The sequence below is a fragment of the Urocampus carinirostris genome, chromosome 6 (assembly GCF_059441175.1).
Source record: "Urocampus carinirostris isolate Australia breed hairy pipefish chromosome 6, RoL_Ucar_1.0, whole genome shotgun sequence".
NCBI lineage: Eukaryota > Metazoa > Chordata > Actinopteri > Syngnathiformes > Syngnathidae > Urocampus > Urocampus carinirostris.
The window spans coordinates 5,426,811-5,445,525 of NC_142354.1; the positions used below are offsets into that span (position 1 = coordinate 5,426,811).

The 18,715-nt window shown below is 39.7% G+C and overlaps 1 protein-coding gene across 1 annotated transcript in view; it reads right to left on the reverse strand.

Moving 5' to 3' along the window:
- LOC148363618 (sodium- and chloride-dependent taurine transporter-like) overlaps positions 1-18,715 on the reverse strand; it is a 51,613-nt gene that overhangs the window by 18,533 nt on the left and 14,365 nt on the right. Inside the window, exons 2-9 of the mRNA XM_088337577.1 lie at positions 11,230-11,459; positions 11,022-11,156; positions 7,966-8,054; positions 2,892-3,037; positions 2,672-2,804; positions 2,444-2,578; positions 2,023-2,126; positions 1,820-1,944 (exon numbers count right to left, since the gene is read on the reverse strand). Of these exons, the coding sequence (XP_088193703.1) occupies positions 1,820-1,944; positions 2,023-2,126; positions 2,444-2,578; positions 2,672-2,804; positions 2,892-3,037; positions 7,966-8,054; positions 11,022-11,156; positions 11,230-11,458 (1,096 nt within the window). The 5' untranslated portion in view covers position 11,459. The remainder of the gene's footprint in view (positions 1-1,819; positions 1,945-2,022; positions 2,127-2,443; positions 2,579-2,671; positions 2,805-2,891; positions 3,038-7,965; positions 8,055-11,021; positions 11,157-11,229; positions 11,460-18,715) is intronic.

Here is an 18,715-nt window from a genome sequence, read left to right on the forward strand (position 1 = left end):
CGGCTTCTGTTGTCATGTCAGGTTTTTTTCTTTTTTGGACACTTTTCTGGTTAATTTAAGACCTGTTTTTTTGTTAATAAACACCATCCTTTGTTGAGTACACCTGCCTACATTCTGGCATTCTTGCATTTGAGTCCAAACGTAAAAGAATGACCAGAACACCAAAGTCTCCCTGGGGAACCTTCATTGTCTTAGTTCTTGGCAGTCCCTGTTTCGGTGGTAAAGATAAATCCCCTCGACCCCCTGTCCCTGTGTTGGCGGTGAAGAGCAAGGTCCCGTTCGAGTGGAGATGGTCCATTTGCCTCATCCTGCGTATTTTTCTCTGTTTTGTATTGTTTTTTGGTCTGTCTGGCATCCAGCGCACGAAGGGGAGGTTATGTCAGGATCTGGCACTGCACCTTTCCCCAGAGGGTGTAGATCAAGACACATATGGCCCCTTGTTTGTTTGTTACTTTGTTTCTAGCATTTACATTTCCAATTAGGTCTCTGTTTATGGTTTAGATATTGTGTCAGGCTTGATTTTGTTTTGACACATTTTTCCAACATAGTGAGGCACCTCTACATGAATATAATTTCTGCTGAAAATCATACATGCGCAATAGTGTCTCGGTCTTGAGCGGTAACATAAACATACAAAAATGGTGGAGTCAACAGTAGCTCAGAAGGTAGAGCACTCGTCTTGGGGTCAGGGGATCCTAGTTCGAATCCCGGCTCGTCCGTGTTACATGTCGAAGTGTCCTTGGGTAAGACACTGAACCCCTAATACCCCCAATAAGCAGGTTAGCGCCTTACATGGCTGCAAGGCCGCTATTGGGAAATGTGGAGCACATTGTAAAGCGCTTTGAGAAGTTATTCACTTGAAAAGCGCCATAGAAAATGCAGATCATTTCATTTCATTTCATTTTATTTCATTTTAAGTACGCATACCAAAACTACTTATGGTTGGGAGAATTTTAGCCTGGATATGGCCAATTAAACGACTACTCGCAAAGTTTACATAGCAAACCTTGCGTATCATAGCAGTAGCTCCTTGACACATAAACATTAAAAACCATATTGGACAGTTGAACGAAATGAAGTCCAACTCGCAATGGTAAGACACACGCTGATACTTCGATGACATGCATAGCACATTTTAAACGTGTATATTCCCCTATAAAATAGTTTGAAGTTTATGCCTGACTTTGCCTGATACACGGATTTGAAATATAATGCACTAATTCTGAAGAACAAACGTCAAATGTTATATCGTTAAAAACGACAAACAACAGTTGTTGAAACCATTTGATTTCAAACTCTTGAGAACGTTTTTTTTGGTTACATAATTTTCAGTTGACCACTGAATGTACTTCACAAAATGCACATAATATTTGTCTTACTTACTGTCCTACTGCTGCTAATGAGCTAGTTATTGGTTTACAGGGATACAAATATATTTTCTACTTGCTTGTGCTCAAAAAAGTTTATTTATCTACTTATGTCTGGTTTTAGTGCATATTATTTTATTGTTTTTATGAATCAGCAGTATGTTCAATAAAATATGTATTTTTCATTGTACCGCTCTTTAGTCATGTGTTGCAGCCCTACAAGGTAATTCTTGGAGATTGGCCTAAATTGTAAGTGCATCCAAACAAAAATGCTACAACGTTTAGAATCAGCAATATTCCAAATTAGTTAATAATTTAGATTTGAATATCCAGCTTATTACACATATTATTCCTTGTTTAAAGGGTCCTGTAGAGCCTACTAGATGGCAGCAGGTAACCTGGCAACATTTAATCTAGTTTGATTTAGATTGATACAGTTTGTTAAATCCTACCTGATTCTGCCACATCTGCAATGTCCACCCCTTGCTCTTGTGCCATAAAACCCAGGACGGAAAATATTGCGAAGCCAGACACAAAACTGGTACCACTGTTGAGGGCTCCAAGCAGCATACAGTCCCTGTGGCAAACAGGTCATGAAATAATTGTTCAATGTATGCCAAAAAACACCCAAACCCTCTAGTGAACCGCTTCTGACCTATAGCAGTTGTATTTGTATTTGTTGTAACTGCCAAGTGATGTCATGGCGCCCAAACAGATAGCGTAGGAGAAGAAGATTTGAGTGCCGGCGTCAATCCACACCTGGCAGAAGAGCAGTAAAAGGACAAACAGAGAAACAAGAGGAACCAATATGAGATCTAGACACAGACTGGGGGACATGGAGACGTTTGAACAGGTTGGAAGAACCTTTTATCTGAGATTTTGTTTCTTTCTCTGTGCTCCCTGCAAGTTCAACATTCATTGATGTCTTCTCTCCTTGTTTTGAAAGTTTACTAAACTTTACACTTATTAACTGTACTAGAGTCACTGGACCAAAAGAAACAAGTAACATATAAATGACCAGTCTCCACAAACTATAGGGTTACAAATTATTGTCATGGTAACATTTCATCTTGTACCTCTGGGTCCTTGAGGCGGGTGAGGTCGGGGTACAGGTAGAACTTGATGCCCTCTGAGGCACCTGGGAGGGTGACGCCACGGATCAACAAGACGATGAGCATGACAAAAGGGAAGGTGGCCGTGATGTAGACCACCTGAAGGCAAGATAACGCAGCGTTAACATCCAAATTGTCATGATGCTTGCTTTCTTAAGACTCTCCTGATGCTGCCTGAGTGCAAATACTGACCTTCCCGGTGGACTTAACACCCTTCCAGATGCAGAAAAAGCAGATGACCCAAACTAGAAGGAGGCACAGAGCCAAGTCCCACTTGATGGGGCCGATTTCCTCAATGCCACTGCTAATGCCCAACACTTTGTGTCTGTGTCGTAAAGGATAAAGATGATGAACATGCGAACAAAAGAGCTTTATTTGGCTAATCTTGTAAGACATGCGCTCAAGGACGTACTCCCAGAATTCTGTGACAGGGGAGGTAAAGTTAGAGAAGTTGGAAGGCAGCCAGAGGCTTTTGTTCTTGCGGTACGTGTCTTCGATGCAACGTTCCGTGTTCCAGGGCTGGTTACATTTGGCCCAGGGCAGTTCGGGTTGGAAACACTGAAGGTGCACATAAAGAGGAGGAAACTTTTCAACTTGTCTGTGTTTTTTTGGAATAAACACAGATACGGTTAAATTCATAAAAGGCAGGGGTGGGTAGTCACGAGTAAGGTTTGGGACATTTTGTACTACTAGGAGTATTTTTCAATCACCATACTTTTTAATTTTAACTTAAGTAGATTTGTGATGAAGAAACTGTACTCTTACTCCGCTACATTAGGCTATATTGAACCCGTCTTTTTAAATCCCCTCTGCGAAAGTCTGCCTGTCTCTGCTAAGGCACATTTATTTTGTCTGGGACCTCGTTTCTTTTATTTCGATATGACCAGTGACCCGAACAACCACCAGGTAGCACTTTTGAACAGGGTGAGGACCCTTTTTTTTCTGTACTGTATGCACTTTTTTGAATTCAATCCACAAAGGGTTCACCCAGACAAGCTGTCTGAGTACAAATATTTACAATTACACAGACTTGTTATTTAGCGTTCATTGATTGACTGATGATTTCATTATCTCATTGAAAGGTTGTTTAAAAAGTAATCAATAAATAAGATGTTAATCAGTACTTGAGTAGATGTATTACGAAGAACTTTTTATCCATACTCAAGTAGTTATTTGGATGACTACTTTTTACTTCTACTTTAGTCATACTATCCTGATGTAGCAGTGCTTTTACTTGAGTAAAATATTTGGCTACTCTATCCACCTCTGATGAAAGGTGTACCTGACTTCTCATGCAAACTTGCACCAAATTAGGCGGTGGAGTTGCGGCGGAGAGAGCATGTCATAATCTTCGGGATTAGAAAATAAACTGTGCACCACTATGCATCACCATCACCATATATGGAGGGTTTATTGCTGCCAAGAACCGAAAAGTCCAAAGTCCTCCCTTGCTCGGTTTTATGTTCCTGCAAATGTATACTTTTGGTGAGTGCATCTGTCATTTTGACAAATGTTGAAGCAATCATTAGCGCTGTGCCATATCTGATGGCGAACCTAAATAAAAAAATCAAAATGAGATTTTCTGAAATGTTTTTTTGCCAGCTGATGTTGTTATCCTTTACTTTTGGTGTGGGCAAACTTTTCGAGTCGTAAGCCACATTGGGTTACAAAACAATTGGCAGTGGGATAGGTAGAAAAAATAATGGATTGAATAAATAGATCTTTTTTATATGCCAATGAAGATACCTCAGTGATACATAAGAAAATAGATAATGTAGGCTTATTTTTCTCGTATGTATTAATTGATAAATATAAATAAAGACATTCACATGTCTGTGTTATATTTCAATTTACTTTTGTTTGTTTGTACATTGATTAACTTCATGAAATTGTTTTGAAACACTCAAAAGGAATGCAAAGTAATATATTATGCCTTCTTTAGGCGCTAAAATAATAACATGCATTAAATACCACCATTTATAAATATCCTATATAAATAAAATAAAAACAAAAAAGACATGAGAAATAATTAAAATTGGGGACAAAAGTAACATTTACCGTATATATTAGTTGTACTTTTTTTACCATATATGTAATATATAATATAACATTATTATATTTTGAACATTGTCGGCATTGGGTCAGTTTAAAATGCTTGACGGGCAGTATTTAAAAGGCGGGCCATAGTTTGTCCATGCCTGCTCTAACCAGTAAAATGATACCCTGGCTATTTCAGTACTTCGTGTTATTTTGCCCCTTTTACGATACGTAGTTCCCATATGACGTCACAACATCCAGGGTATTTTCCGATCCAGCACCATTACCGATGGCATGTTATCGACACTGGGTAGCGGCGAAGAGTCAACCTGAGATAACAAAGTAAAAATGGTCTTTTCTCGTTGGATCAACGGTTGTTCGAATGGCGCTGGAGGTTCTGAAATGTTCCGTTTTACCAAATACCAGTCATAAGACTTCGCCAGTGTGAGAAGACAAAGCTGTTGTCCGAACAACGGAGCAAGTTATGGCTTGCAAGGATAAACAGGAAAGAAGCTCCTTCAAAATATGCAAGAATTTGCTCAGAGCACTTGGTGTCAGAGTGTCTTAAAATTTGATGAGGTACGTTATATATTTAGTGTTGTGTGTAGTGGAATGGCCGTAATATGCGGTGGTGAATAAGGTGCTTTCCAGTTGCCAAGTGCTTTTGTGCTCCCTTTACACTGTAGAGGTAGCATTAGCTAAACAAGTAAAAGCACACAAAAATAATCTGTATTGATGCGAAACCGCTGTTAATAAAACTGGCAATGCCTGTCTTTGTTAAACATAATCACATCTGTAATCAAGTAACAATGCAAACTTTCACATGAAATTAAGTAACCTAAAAGGCATAAAATGTCATGGTTGCCATGGCGCTGAATTGGCCGTGCCCGTGTGTGTCACGAGTGCCATGGTGCCCAATTGGCCCCGCCCGTGTGTGTCACGGTTGCCATGGTGCCCAATTGGCCCCACCTGGGTGGCGCCAGCTGCGGCTTGTTGAGAGATTGGCTTTCTGTCTATATAAAGCTCAGCGCTCTCTTGCTTCGGTTGTCAGCCCGTCAAACGAACTTCTGCCCCACAAGACGTGGGGTCTGACTTGGTCCTCTTTTGCTTTTGGTATTTCAAGTCCGGTATTGTTCCCGTTTATTTTTGTCCTGTTTAATTTCGGGTTCCAGTTTTGCTTCCTTCTGTTTTTGTCCTGTTTGTTAGTTTCTCCAGTTTTTGTTCCCGTCTAGTTTCTCCTGTTTATTTTCGTTATCCTGATTTGTTATTGATCTCCTCGGTCTCTGGCTTCCCATCTTTCCACGCCAGACCGGCTGCCTAACGTGCATGACTCCCCATTTCCCGTAAAATAGAGGCTTGTGTGAGAACGTCACGCGATTGGGTCCTGATCCTGTTCTGGTTCTTGACATAAAAGGCAAATTGGGTAACCTTAAAGGCATAGTAACTCGTCAATTAACCATCAATATGAGGCATCAAAATTTTAGCACGGTAAATTTTCAATTAAGCTAAAATGAAGGCTTTGAAATGATTAATTGTTACTTTTTTCTGTACAAGTTCACCAAATATGCATAACACAATCTAAAGCCCGTGGAACATGACGAGTACAAGATAATGGTACACATGAAAGCACCTATCTGAGGCAAATCTGTATCATCTCTGCTGACTGTTTCTTTCCTTAATTCATATGGGTCCACCGTATTAGTAACTGAAATTTTTGTATCATATCTGTCTCTGTCTGTTTTGTGAGAGTATCTTTATAATATGGGTCACCTTGTCTTCTCATGACTGGTTTAAAAGTATTAGACACTGGATGAAATTTGGTCGGTAAAGTGGTGTAAACATAGCTCTTTTGCCATCGAAGATGGCCGCTCCGGAGGGCTCACGTGATCTGTGGGAACGATGTATAGCTCAATTACTCGAAATTACGATCATGGCTTTGCATCCTCAGCAGAAAAGGTTATACTTGAATTTTACAGAGAGAAATAATATGTGTAGGCAGTAAAATAAGATATCTACAGTATATAGTTGCAGGTAAAAAAAAAACACTGTCTGTGTTGCTGTGTATGCAGGGTGTTCAAATTCAAATGAAAACAGAATAAAGTTGCTTTCGAAACGATTAAAATACTTTGTTTATTAAAAATTGCGAAAGATTTATTCCTTTGTCTTGCCTCTGGCTATGACTTTTCAGAGCATTTGAGTATTCTTTATTTAAAGATAGCATAGCCTCGAAGAAATTGCTCATTTCCGGTTAACTTTTGAATAGGATTCTCTATTAGCCTTAACTTAGCAATAAAATCTAAGCATGTCTTATCTGTAAATAAACAATGGATACAACTATTGTTGTCTTGTGTTTCGTTTAACGCTTAACATCTTACATAATGCTTTCATTTTGTTAATCACATCAAAATGCTCTGGGAACAAGCAACATGGGTACATTCAGGGGAAAAAGGAACTTGTAAAAGTACACGCTAATTATTGTTTTTCGATTATTTATTACATTTTAAAGATAGAATCAGAAAAAAAAGTAGCGGTGCCAGTCCAAATAAAAACTATTGTTTATTTCAATTGCAATTATCTTTATTTCAATTAAAAATAATAATCATATTTAAAATTAGGCCTTTCAGCAGCAAGTGATTCTCATGGCAATTGTCTATGTCAGAAGGGCAGTGGTGGGCCGGCAGGTCCTGCAACGTCTTCTCTGCAGGTCTAAAAACAATATCTGAACCATGACATGTTAATTATATTTTGTCCATTAATCGTCTCTTGATTACCTTTCAGTTGTGTGCTTTCATATTTAGGCATTTAATCAATCACATTGTTGTCACTTATTGCCAAGGTCAAAAATCTGCCCGGTGCCCTTCACAAAGACTTCTGAAGGCCTTAAGGCACAACAAGTGCTCAATTAAGCTGTTGGTTTAGCCAATCAGATTTCAAGTTGGAGAGGCAGTGCCCGCTAGTGAGCTTTGTGAAACATCACCAGTGTTACAAATTGTTATTGGTTAGGAGGCGGTAACGGAAATTCCACAACAAAAAGTCCCCCTCATCAACTGCTTCTGACAAACATATATTTTTGCCCTAAATTGAATACAACAATTGCCAGAAATACAACAGGACAGGCTCAATCGGCTTTCAGCATTAGCTTCAATGGTGATAGAAAATAAATTCTAGATGAAACTGAAACGCATGGATTAAATTATTTTTGAGTAAAGAAAGGAGAATGGGATTTGTGCACAAACAATATTTTTTGTGTGTAAAATGTGGCTATATTTTGAAATACTGTAGACATTTTATGAGGTTATTATTCAATCTTATTTATATATGTTGAGGCTGTAGCTGCAGTAAATGTTTAATAGGCACAAAATAGTTCCTAAGGGTAGGATTAATTCAGACATAGCACAGCTGAAGGCCTGTGTGTGAAATGCACGGCTTGCCACTGTAGCATGTAATACCTGGAAAAGGTAGTAGAGTCCCCAGGCCAAGATGACAATGTAGTAGATGTTCAGCAGGGAAACGATGATGACGGAAGCATAGCCAATTCCTGCCCAAGTACAAGGAATGCCGATCATGCTGCATCTTAAGAAACGTCATCAAAGCAATTCCGGCGAACGTCGAACACTATAAATGTCTTCCAATGCCACCAAAGTGGACGACAGGAAAATATGACAGTTCAGAAGCAAATCAGTGTACATAAATACACATTGCAAAAGAAAGGCAGCTTGCTGCCTCTGTTGGTCTCCCTCTGTCTCTCCTTCTCTCTCTTGCCTTTCCCTATTTTGTCACGCACTTCCGGGTTCAATTTCCCTCCTCGCTGCTGCAGTCACTTGATTTCCCTCCTATCACAAAGCCCCCTTGCCACGATTCAAAAACTCTGTCCCTTTGGCTCTTTGCTAGTTTGTCCTTGTCACGTTCCAAGCAGCCTTGCCTTCTCTTCCAGATAACGAGTTCCGCCTGACAAACTCTTGGACTGTCACCTTCGCTGATTGAATTTACTGGACCACCAACCCCTCGCCTGAATTTGCACCACGATTCTTGCCTCGTTACCTGCCTTTCAGTTTACCAAACCCTATCCGGATAAAGACCTCCGTTAGTACACTAATCTCAGTTTCTGCACTGTGCTCCAGCAATACCCGAGTGGGTCCTTGACAATGGGACCGAGCTGTAAAGACTTGACTGAAAATATCTTGGTTGCAGGGTGGATATGCTGGCCAAATTTAGAGGGTTTTTTTAGTTTTTCCTTGCCCGCGTGCAGGTTTCACATTTTTAAATTGTGGCCTTTGCAGCCCTTTGAGATTTACGGTGATTAAGTGGTATACAAATAAATTTGACTTGACAGAGAAAACTCCCACCACTAGCTAACACCACCATCCCCTTTGACAGGTCTCACATGCGCTACATTTACCTGACAAACATGCAATATCTCCCAAACAAAAAGGGGCATATGGCTTAGTCGCAGCAAATGGCACATATTTTCACAGCAAGTCTTGGGTTTTGGTGGTTGCCTGGGGACTTACAATACTTTCACCACTAACCTTAAATGTCGTGTTATTAAATGTCACACTTTGTCTGTTATTGTTCTGCTGGATATTCACAACGTCTCCAACATGCAGACATCATGCACAGATATTAGCATTCCCTGTTTTGTGATGACTGTTTATTTCACAACCAGTAACCGCAGGGAAATATTTTTTCAGTCAAGTACCTCACCAAACGGTGCTTCACTAAGAGAATAGTGCCAGATGGCAACAGTCTTTTCGTATTGTTGTCTTTGGTGGTTGCCGCAGTAATAAACCAGATTGCATCTGCTTGTTATCGTTTAATAGGGATTAAAGAAAACCTCAGCGACCAGGCATTGATGCTGTTAATAGGGAAAGAGTTTTTGAAAGAGACCTTGCATAGCTGTTCATTTAAGATGTATAAAGTGAGGACCTGATTTGTTGGTTTAAAAAAAAGTTAAAAAAAATCGGGAGTATATTGTAAATATTGAATAAAGTACTGTCAAACCTTCTGTTTTGCTCCCGTTATGTATTACTGTATATGAATATAACTGGAAAAAAACTTGCAGATTGCCGTTTTTCTCTGTGCCGTCACACATACCCCCCGTAAAAAAAAAAAGAATACACTGCATGGTATTTAAAGTCATACTGTTAAAATGTGACAAAAAAGGTAGTGGCTTGTAGTCTTGAATTTATGGTCCAATTTAACAAATATTTTAACAATTGCACACGTGTAAAAAGTGCTTGTCAAATTTGACATAATAGCAAATAACCAAATATATGTATTGACTAAAAAGGTAATTATCATGAGGCCTAGCCTGAAAACAGATGTCTGTATTTCTCTACTGCCCTTTTCCTACCGTTTTTTTTTCAACCCGCTCCATCACTGAAGTATTGCCATGCTGTTGCCTAGGCAACCTGTGATCCAGGACACTCAGTACCATGCCGGGCGTTGTTGTGTAAGTGTATATGTGTGTAAGTGGGGTGCTTGAATGTGTATGCCAACTGAAATCAACCAACGAGATTTCCCGCGTGAATATTGTAAAGAGCAATTACAGGCTTCATGAATATTAACGAGATAGAGCTGAGCAGACGTGAGCGACAATGATATGAACCCAATTTTGGGATGGGGAATAGGATACCGGAGGGAAGAAGGAAGGAAGGTGGGAGGAAGATGACAAGGCTAGGCGAGAACCAAATCAGCGTTCTCAGAAGACTCTATTTCAAAGTCGGAATCCAGGCCATGGCTGTTGCCTAGCAACTGAAGCAGTGGCCCTCTGATTGGAGGAGAGAATGGTGCGCGTTAAAAGCCAAAAAGGTAGAAGCTACATGAAGTGTAACATTAACATGTGAGAGCGGCCGCAGTGGGTGGGAGATCACATGTCAAACAGTAACTCAGAACGGTAACAAAGTGATTGGATGCCAGAGTGATTTATTTTTCAGATTTCGTAATATCCTTCATTTCAACCTTTGCCCTTCAGAAGAATACGCAGCAGCATCTCTACATGAATATGATCTCTGTTGAGAGTCGCACATGCGTAATAGCGTCTCGAGCGGTAGCATTTCCATACAAAAAAGGTGTCGTCAACATCTACTTCACGTACCCAAACTTCGAAAGTTTAGTAGCATTTATTGATAAGGTCAATAAAAGACTAGTTGCAAAGGTTCCCAAAAAATATTGTGTGTCTTGGCAGTAGCTCATGTGATGCACGTACATTTAAAGAGCAAATTCTACAGTTGAACAAAACAAAGTCAGTCCGTCATAGCAGATCATGAGCCAAAGGATTTTTTTGAAGCACAAGGTATTCCCAGTCTCCCATCCAAATACTAACCAGGCCGGACCATGCTTAGCTTCACAAGTTCAGGGGTTCTCAGGGTGTTATGGCCGTAAACAGGTCTAAGACATCCTTAAATGATTTTATTAACCCAAAACTAAACCAGACTATAAACCAAAGACATAAATCCGTGCGACTAAAAACCCTACGGTTCCCCTTTCTTAGCTTGCAACATACCTGTAAAGATGGGGCACAGTTTGCCCCAGCAGGTAATGCCGCCCTCGGACGTGAACTGGCCCAGCGCCACCTCTAAGAAAAAGACCGGAAGGCCTCCGCCAAACAGGAAGATGAAGTAGGGGATGAGGAAAGCACCTGAAGGGGCAAGACAAAAAGGGGAGGAGCTTGAGAAACCAAGGTTTTGTATTGTTTATTGTCACCTCTGTACCTCCGCCATTCTTGTAGCAGAGATAGGGGAAGCGCCAGACGTTCCCTAAACCAACGAATCCTCCGGCCACCGACAAAACAAAGTCCAACTTGCTCGACCACTTCTCTCGCTGGGGATGTTTGCCCTCGGCCTCGTCTTCGGGTCGAGTTCCAGGACTTTTGCCTGGGGACGGCTTGAGTGTGTCCTTGTGGAAGTCCTTCAAGCACTGGAGCTTTTCCTTTTGAGCCATTCTGAATACAACAATACACACAAATACATGGGAAAAGCATTAGAGGGAAGCTAATTAAAAGCCTTGTTGTAAACTATTCAGTGACTGACATCATCGGAAATATAAGACACAATCAATTGATCGTGATAGTGGAAAATAAGGATGCAAAATTATGATAATAACTCGTGAACCTGAAACAGGAATAAAATAATGCATGGACAAAAGTGCGACAGAACACAGAGCGACGGCATCCTGCCGGACAAACATCCAGGTGGGGATTGCACTGCGTAAAAGAAATACTAATTCCTCAGCCAAGAATTTATAAAAATAAACATTGGTATGATAATTCGTGTATTTTTGACTAGCAATCAAATCAATTATTTTTTTATTTCTGGATGAAGAAATGCACCACTAGGAGGCACTAAATATTGCACTGTCCCTTCAATGTCTCAAATATACTTTGTTTATTTTACTTTTATTTTATTTTACTCATTTGATAAATAACATTGTGACTTTTAATGAAAAACACAAAATTGTCTGGGTTACGCTAAACGCTAAAAGAACAAAGAAATGAGTGTCAGTTTGATTCTAAGGACATATAACACAATCTCTTATACTGTTCATTTTTTTAATGAGAAAAGAAAATCATAAAATATATTCTTTCAAGTAGTAAAAAGATTATTGTCACAAGAATGAATGTGGATAAACTACAATCATATCACGTTTACAAAGAATCCAAAATTATGAATTATGTTTTTTTTTTTCCAGTTTGTGTCTGCTGCCATAGTTAAGAAAAGTGGTGAGCAAGCAACAACCTGCGGGCCTCATGCAGCCCGTCAAGCTTTTTTAACCAGCCCACAAAATGTTAAAAATATAATGGTATTATATTTGAAATGTTTAAAAAGTAAAACTAATAAGAATGGGTGCGGTGTGTTCTGAGGTCATGAGATCGAACCTTCCTGTGTGGAGTTTGCATGTTCCCCACGTGCTTGCGTGGGTTTAACCCTCGCTCTCCGGTTTTCCCCCACATTCCAAAAAACATGCATGTCAGGTCAACTGGTTGGTCCAAATTGTCCCAGGGTGCGAATGAGCGAGTGAGTTGTCTGTCTCTGTGTGCCCTGCAACTGGCTGGCAACCAGTTCAGGGTGTCCCCCGCCCACTGCCCGAGGATAGCTGGGTTGGGCTCCAGCACCCCTGCGACCCTACTGAGGATAAGCGTTGCAGATAATGAATGAATGAATGAATAAGAATGTGTTGATTTTTATGCCACTCGTGTCACCCGTGTCCCCAACATTTAAATAGCTGGTTACAAGTCAAGTCAAGTCACATTTATTTGTATAGCCCTTAATCACAAAAATGTCTCAAAAGACTGCACAGGATTACAATTAAACCATCGCCTGATCTTAAACTAACATTTACATTTTCCTTTACTTGCTGTTTTTTAAAACCATGTATCTATTTTATCTATCATGATATCTATCAAATTAAAAGCAAAAAACCTCTTCTAAGCTAGGTGTATTGCTTTTGGAGTTTTACAATGCATGCTATTAAATTTTGTGCCATAATTCACTACTTTGCATGTTTGCTTTTTCATAAAAGCATGTTGTCATTTATATTCTTATGACTTATCTCCATTTTTGTATTTTTTTTTTTTTGCATGAATTGAGGGTTTACAAAAAATGTTGTTCTTTCTTATGAAAAAGCAGCCGCGATACGATAACAAATTAAAATGCCCACATTATCCTTTTTCTGTATTGCTGGGGTATCGGATTGCAGCCTCTATTGGTAAATACAAAAATATCAAAATAAGATTTCACCACTCAATCCCTCTGCAAAATGTTAGCACCGTAAACAAGCGCCCAGGAATTGGAAAAATATACACTGGAGATCGAAATTAGAGATCAACAAGTGAATCGTTCTGACAAAATGCCATCTTCACTACTCAACAACATGTTTAGGGAAATTTGTTTTGTCTATATCTAGCTATTACACCTTTTCACAAAAAGGAAAAAATCATTTCAACAAAAAACTGTATTTGCCCAAAAATGTACAGATCAAAATTAATGAACACTTTCAGGAGCCATCAACTTAACAGTTCTAATTCAGCAAACAGTGCTTATTTCCTTGATTATCTGTCAACCCCTATTGATTAGCATCCTAACTGCCAGTTTTTTTGCAAGATTGTGGGCTGTTCTAAGGTGACTGAAAGTCTCCGGCAACAGGTAGTCCAGATGAAACTGAAAAGAAAAAGACCGGAAGGCCTCCGCCAAACAGGAATATGAAGTAGGGGATGAGGAAAGCACCTGAAGGGGCAAGACAAAAAGGGGAGGAGCTTGTCATTCATATACAAAACTCATTCAAGTCGCCCACGAAGGCTAGTTATCCATGGAAGACAAATGCAAGGGAGGACAGGTCACTGCGGAGGATGTTAATGGGTAATCATTTACACAATGCAGCTATAATTTCTAGCCAGTTCAGTGCTGAACATGGTTAGGATCTGTCTCGCCATTCAGTGTCTCGCCATTTGAGAAAACTTGGACTGATGCATTGGAGAAATACTCAACCCAAAGTGAAAAAAAAATCTCAGGGAAAGGTTTAGGAGGAAGTGTCATGGTTTTGGGCATGTTTTCTTCAGCAGGAGTTGGGCCTCTTGTACAGCTACATGGCCCAATAATTGCAAATGTATATCAGAATCTTCTTCCACAGCACATAGTTCCCTACTTACATTCGTGGCCCAATCAGCCTGCAGTCTTTATGCAGGACAATGCTCCCTGCTACACAGCAAAATGGGTAAAGAATTTCCTTTAAGGTGAAAACATTGAATTCATGACATGGCCTGCCCAGAGTCCTGATCTCAACCCAACCGAGAACCTCCGGAAAATCCTTGGTAACAATGTTATGGCAAAGAAACCCAATACATCATCAAACCATGGAGGAGGCTGGCAGAAGAATTATACCAGAGTAGAGGGCGAAACTAGTGCTATCCTAGCAGATGTGCTGATGTCTTCCACAACAGAGGCCGGAACACTTTTTACTCATTAATGACTGATGTAACCTGAATTGTTTCCATTGTTGTTCTCTAATTTTGATCAGTGCATTTTCTGAAAAATGTTTTTTTTGTAAACTGCCTATAGGCATTTTGTGAAAAAAAAGTATTGTAGGATGGGCACCGCCAGGCTGTACTTGTCCAAGACACAACCCTTACAACCCTGGTGGGTAAGAGATCCAACCAACCAACCGACCAACCAACCAACCAAACAAGCAGTACAATTATATGGACACAATAAAACGTAATTCAACTGTAAAACAGTGGAGATGGCATTCTTTCAAAATTATTACATTTTTTATCGTCATTATTTACCAATTGCCCTCACCTGCGCTCACTCGTCAGCCCCACTTGCCACTCGTTCCCTAATTAGTCCACCTCCTATTTATACACGTCATGCTCGTTCACTCCTTGTCAGTCCGTCAGCGAACCTCCGCACAAGCAAGGCAAGAATTTCAGACTCTGGCTCCCGTTCTGTTCCCGACTTGTTCCGGTTTCCTACTCGTCTGTCCCTGGCTTCCTGATCGTCTCCGGTTACCTAACTTGTCCCAATCTCGGACCACGTTCCATCTCCTGTCCCGGCTGCCCCACTTGCTTCCGATCTCCGACCACGCTCCGTTCTCCTGTCCCAGCTGCCCAACTTGCTTACGATCTCCGACCACGCTTTGTTCGCGAGGGCTTCCCGCTCCACACACGACTGTGGTTTGAGCTATCCTGGCAATGATTTCTGGTTCCTCGATTCCCAATAAAGCATTGTGTGAAACGTTAGGCATCTGGGTTCACTGCCTGTTCCGGTCATGACATTTACAAGTAGTTCTCCAATTTTGATCTCTAGTGTATCTCTTCCTAGTGGAATTGAAAAATGGGTAGTGTAAAGAAAATGTAGTCTTCATAGCTTGTCTATTGAGTGATAAGTTTAAAGTTAGGTAGACACTCAAAATAAGGAGTGAAATCATCAATGCATTTGAACTTGCGAGGAGTACAGAGGAGAAAGCGGCTTCAGATAAGAAATTCCAACCAGTTGTAAAGGCCCTACCCCGAGCTCTTTCCTTTCATTAAATCTCCTAGGTTACAAAATCAGATCTGCCCTATAGGGTGTGGAAATTAAAGTACAGCAACATGAATGGCCAGTAGTAACAATAATGTAAACCGTTCATTATAGCCAAAACAAGGAATAACAGTGAAGTATAATGGTAAATGTTCTGCATTTATATAGCGCTTTTCAAGTCAATGGAGACCATCCAAAGCACTTTACAATGTGCTTCACACTTACCCATTCACACACACACACTCACACACCAGTAGGGAGTCAACCATGCAAGGCGCCTACCTGCTTATTGGGGGCATTAGCGATTTAATACTAGAAATAACAAAGTACCATCCTATGCAATATAAAAAACATTTTGTGTTGTTGACTTTAAATATAGATAGATAGATAGATAGATAGATAGATAGATAGATAGATAGATAGATAGATAGATAGATAGATAGATAGATAGATAGATAGATAGATAGATAGATAGATAGATAGATAGATAGATAGATAGATAGATAGATAGATAGATAGATAGATAGATAGATAGATAGATAGATAGATAGATAGATAGACGGACGGACGGACGGACGGACGGACGGACGGACGGACGGACGGACGGACGGACGGACGGATAGAGAGAGAGAGAGAGAGAGAGAGAGAGAGAGAGAGAGAGAGAGATAGATAGATAGATAGATAGATAGATAGATAGATAGATAGATAGATAGATAGATAGATAGATAGATAGATAGATAGATAGATAGATAGATAGATAGATAGATAGATAGATAGATAGATAGATAGATAGATAGATAGATAGATAGATAGATAGATAGATAGATAGATAGATAGATACTTTATTCATCCCCGCAGGGAAATTCACACTTCCAGCAGCATCCCTGCGCTGGAGAACAAAACAATAATAAAGCAAAAAGCATACAATACACAAATACCCAATGTGACGTGTTAATAGCCAATGTAGCGTGTTATATAGAGTATCTAGATAGACACAGAATACACACTGCAATAAAAATACGGCAATATGCAATGTGGGGGGTGTGGTTTAATGTGGGCCTTTACTCCGCCAGGTGGAGTTAAAGAGCCTCATGGCATGAGGAAGAAAAGATCTCCTCAGTCTGTCCGTGGTACAAGACTGTGACAGCAGTCTGTCGCTGAAGCTGCTCTTCTGTCTGAAGATAAGTCTGTGTAGTGGATGTGATGAATTGTCCATGATTGATTAAATATGTTGAGTATATAAAAAGTTTAAATTGTGTATTTCTGTATTTATTTTTGTAGATCTGTAAATATTTTAATTCATATTTTTGGTGTTTTTCAGGGATACTGTGTTCCATTATTAGCTATTTTAATGTAGCAAATTATAGGTTTATTCTTGTATTTCATAGTTTTTTTTCTTGAGAGGGATTGCACGTGTTCAAGCTCATGTCAAGTTGTATATACTCAAGTAGCTTTTGGCAAAAAAAAACCAAACGATGTGATCATCTAACTGAGTCATCTTTGAACACTACGCAGAAAAAACATGGGCACGAATTCAAACCTTTTGGATTTATTTTTTAATATAAAACGTCTGTTGGGGTCACAGAAAATTTGCTAATCCCAAAACATAAGGTCCAATGTTACCAATCAACGGGTCGGATGTCTTCTTTTTAAAAATCAAAGTTCCAGGTTAATAAAAAAAGGCGCCAACCACTTTTATGTGACTTATTTTTTTAATCTGGGCTCCCAAAAATAGCCAAATCTTTCCCTGCCCGCATCAAAGCATTTCGCACGTGGCTTTTCATTACACATGTTCGATGTGTTTATGACATCACGCGCTACATTGCTTTTTATAGAAGGTTGCTGCTGCTATGCATGCAAGTGGATATTCCATACTCACTTGTCTATACAGCTCCATTTGCAAATGTCACCTGGAACTTGCACAACACCACTGAATTCATTTTTAGAATCTTATGTGAGAGTGGAAGTAAACAACAGAGTTGATGCGTTTGCACAAGTCTGCACAGCCTCTTCTAAGTGTCAATGTGGTTTTCTTCCAAATGAACCAATCCAACATTTCCAGCAAGTGTTTGTTGACAGGTTTGCAAAAGAGATGTCTGTGCAGTTCTGGTTTATCAATTTTGGTAATCCCTGTAGATGTCTGCATCGAAATGGTTTGGATTTTCATGCCACCTACAGGTGGGAATTCCAGGTTTTTCGAGAACCGGTTTATCCGTCTCAGCTCACCAAAAGAGCTTTTAGCATTTTAATTTCTGCATTTTTTTATTGTAGGTTTAATCAATATTTTACCAATTATTAGCAAATCAAAATGTATCCCTAAAGCACATTCTTCAAATGATAAAACCCAATTGTAAGTTTATTTTAATATGTGGAATAGAATTAAACTCGGGGTAAAAACCTAAGATCATATTTTAACCCAATGTGAAGGAGGGAAGGGTCACCACAGAAGAGATTTTTAATATGTGCATCCGGTGTGATAAGTTTCAACAACACCGAAGAAACCTCTATCACGTCTTTGTAGGTTTTTAATAATACGTTTGAGAGAGTATGACAAGCTATACCTGTATTGTGGGCCACCACGCAGAAGTACAACATAGGCCAGAAACAGAAAAGTCCAGACCAGTGAACAGCTGTACGCCAATGCCAACAGTGCGGTACTGATTACTAGTTCCATTGGAGCATGGTTCCATACCACAGTTGGTGAGGCAATGCTGCATTCTCTCTCTAGCTTTATTCAAAATCTTCCTAGAGAGGACATTGACCGAAGCCTTTGACCAACATAAAAGCACAGTCAGCATTGGGGGACACAACGTCTCTAACCTCCATTTTGCTAATGATATTGCCAAACTGGCAAGAGAAAACAGGAACTCAGAGATCTGGTCAGTCACATGGACAAAGCATCAACCCAGTATGGGATGGATGGAAATAAACACCAAAAAAAAACAAAAGCAATGACCAATATCACCACAAACATAACTATCAATCACAAAAGGATTGAACATGTAAAGTCAAGTCATGTTTATTTGTATAGCCCTTAATCACAAAGAGTCTCAAAGGGCTGCAAGAATTTATGACACCATCCCCTCATCTAAAACCTACATAAGGGCAAATTATACACATAATATCAACAAAAAGTATAGGTTATTCATATGCTAAAGAGTGGAAGTGTGTTTTCAGCTTAGAT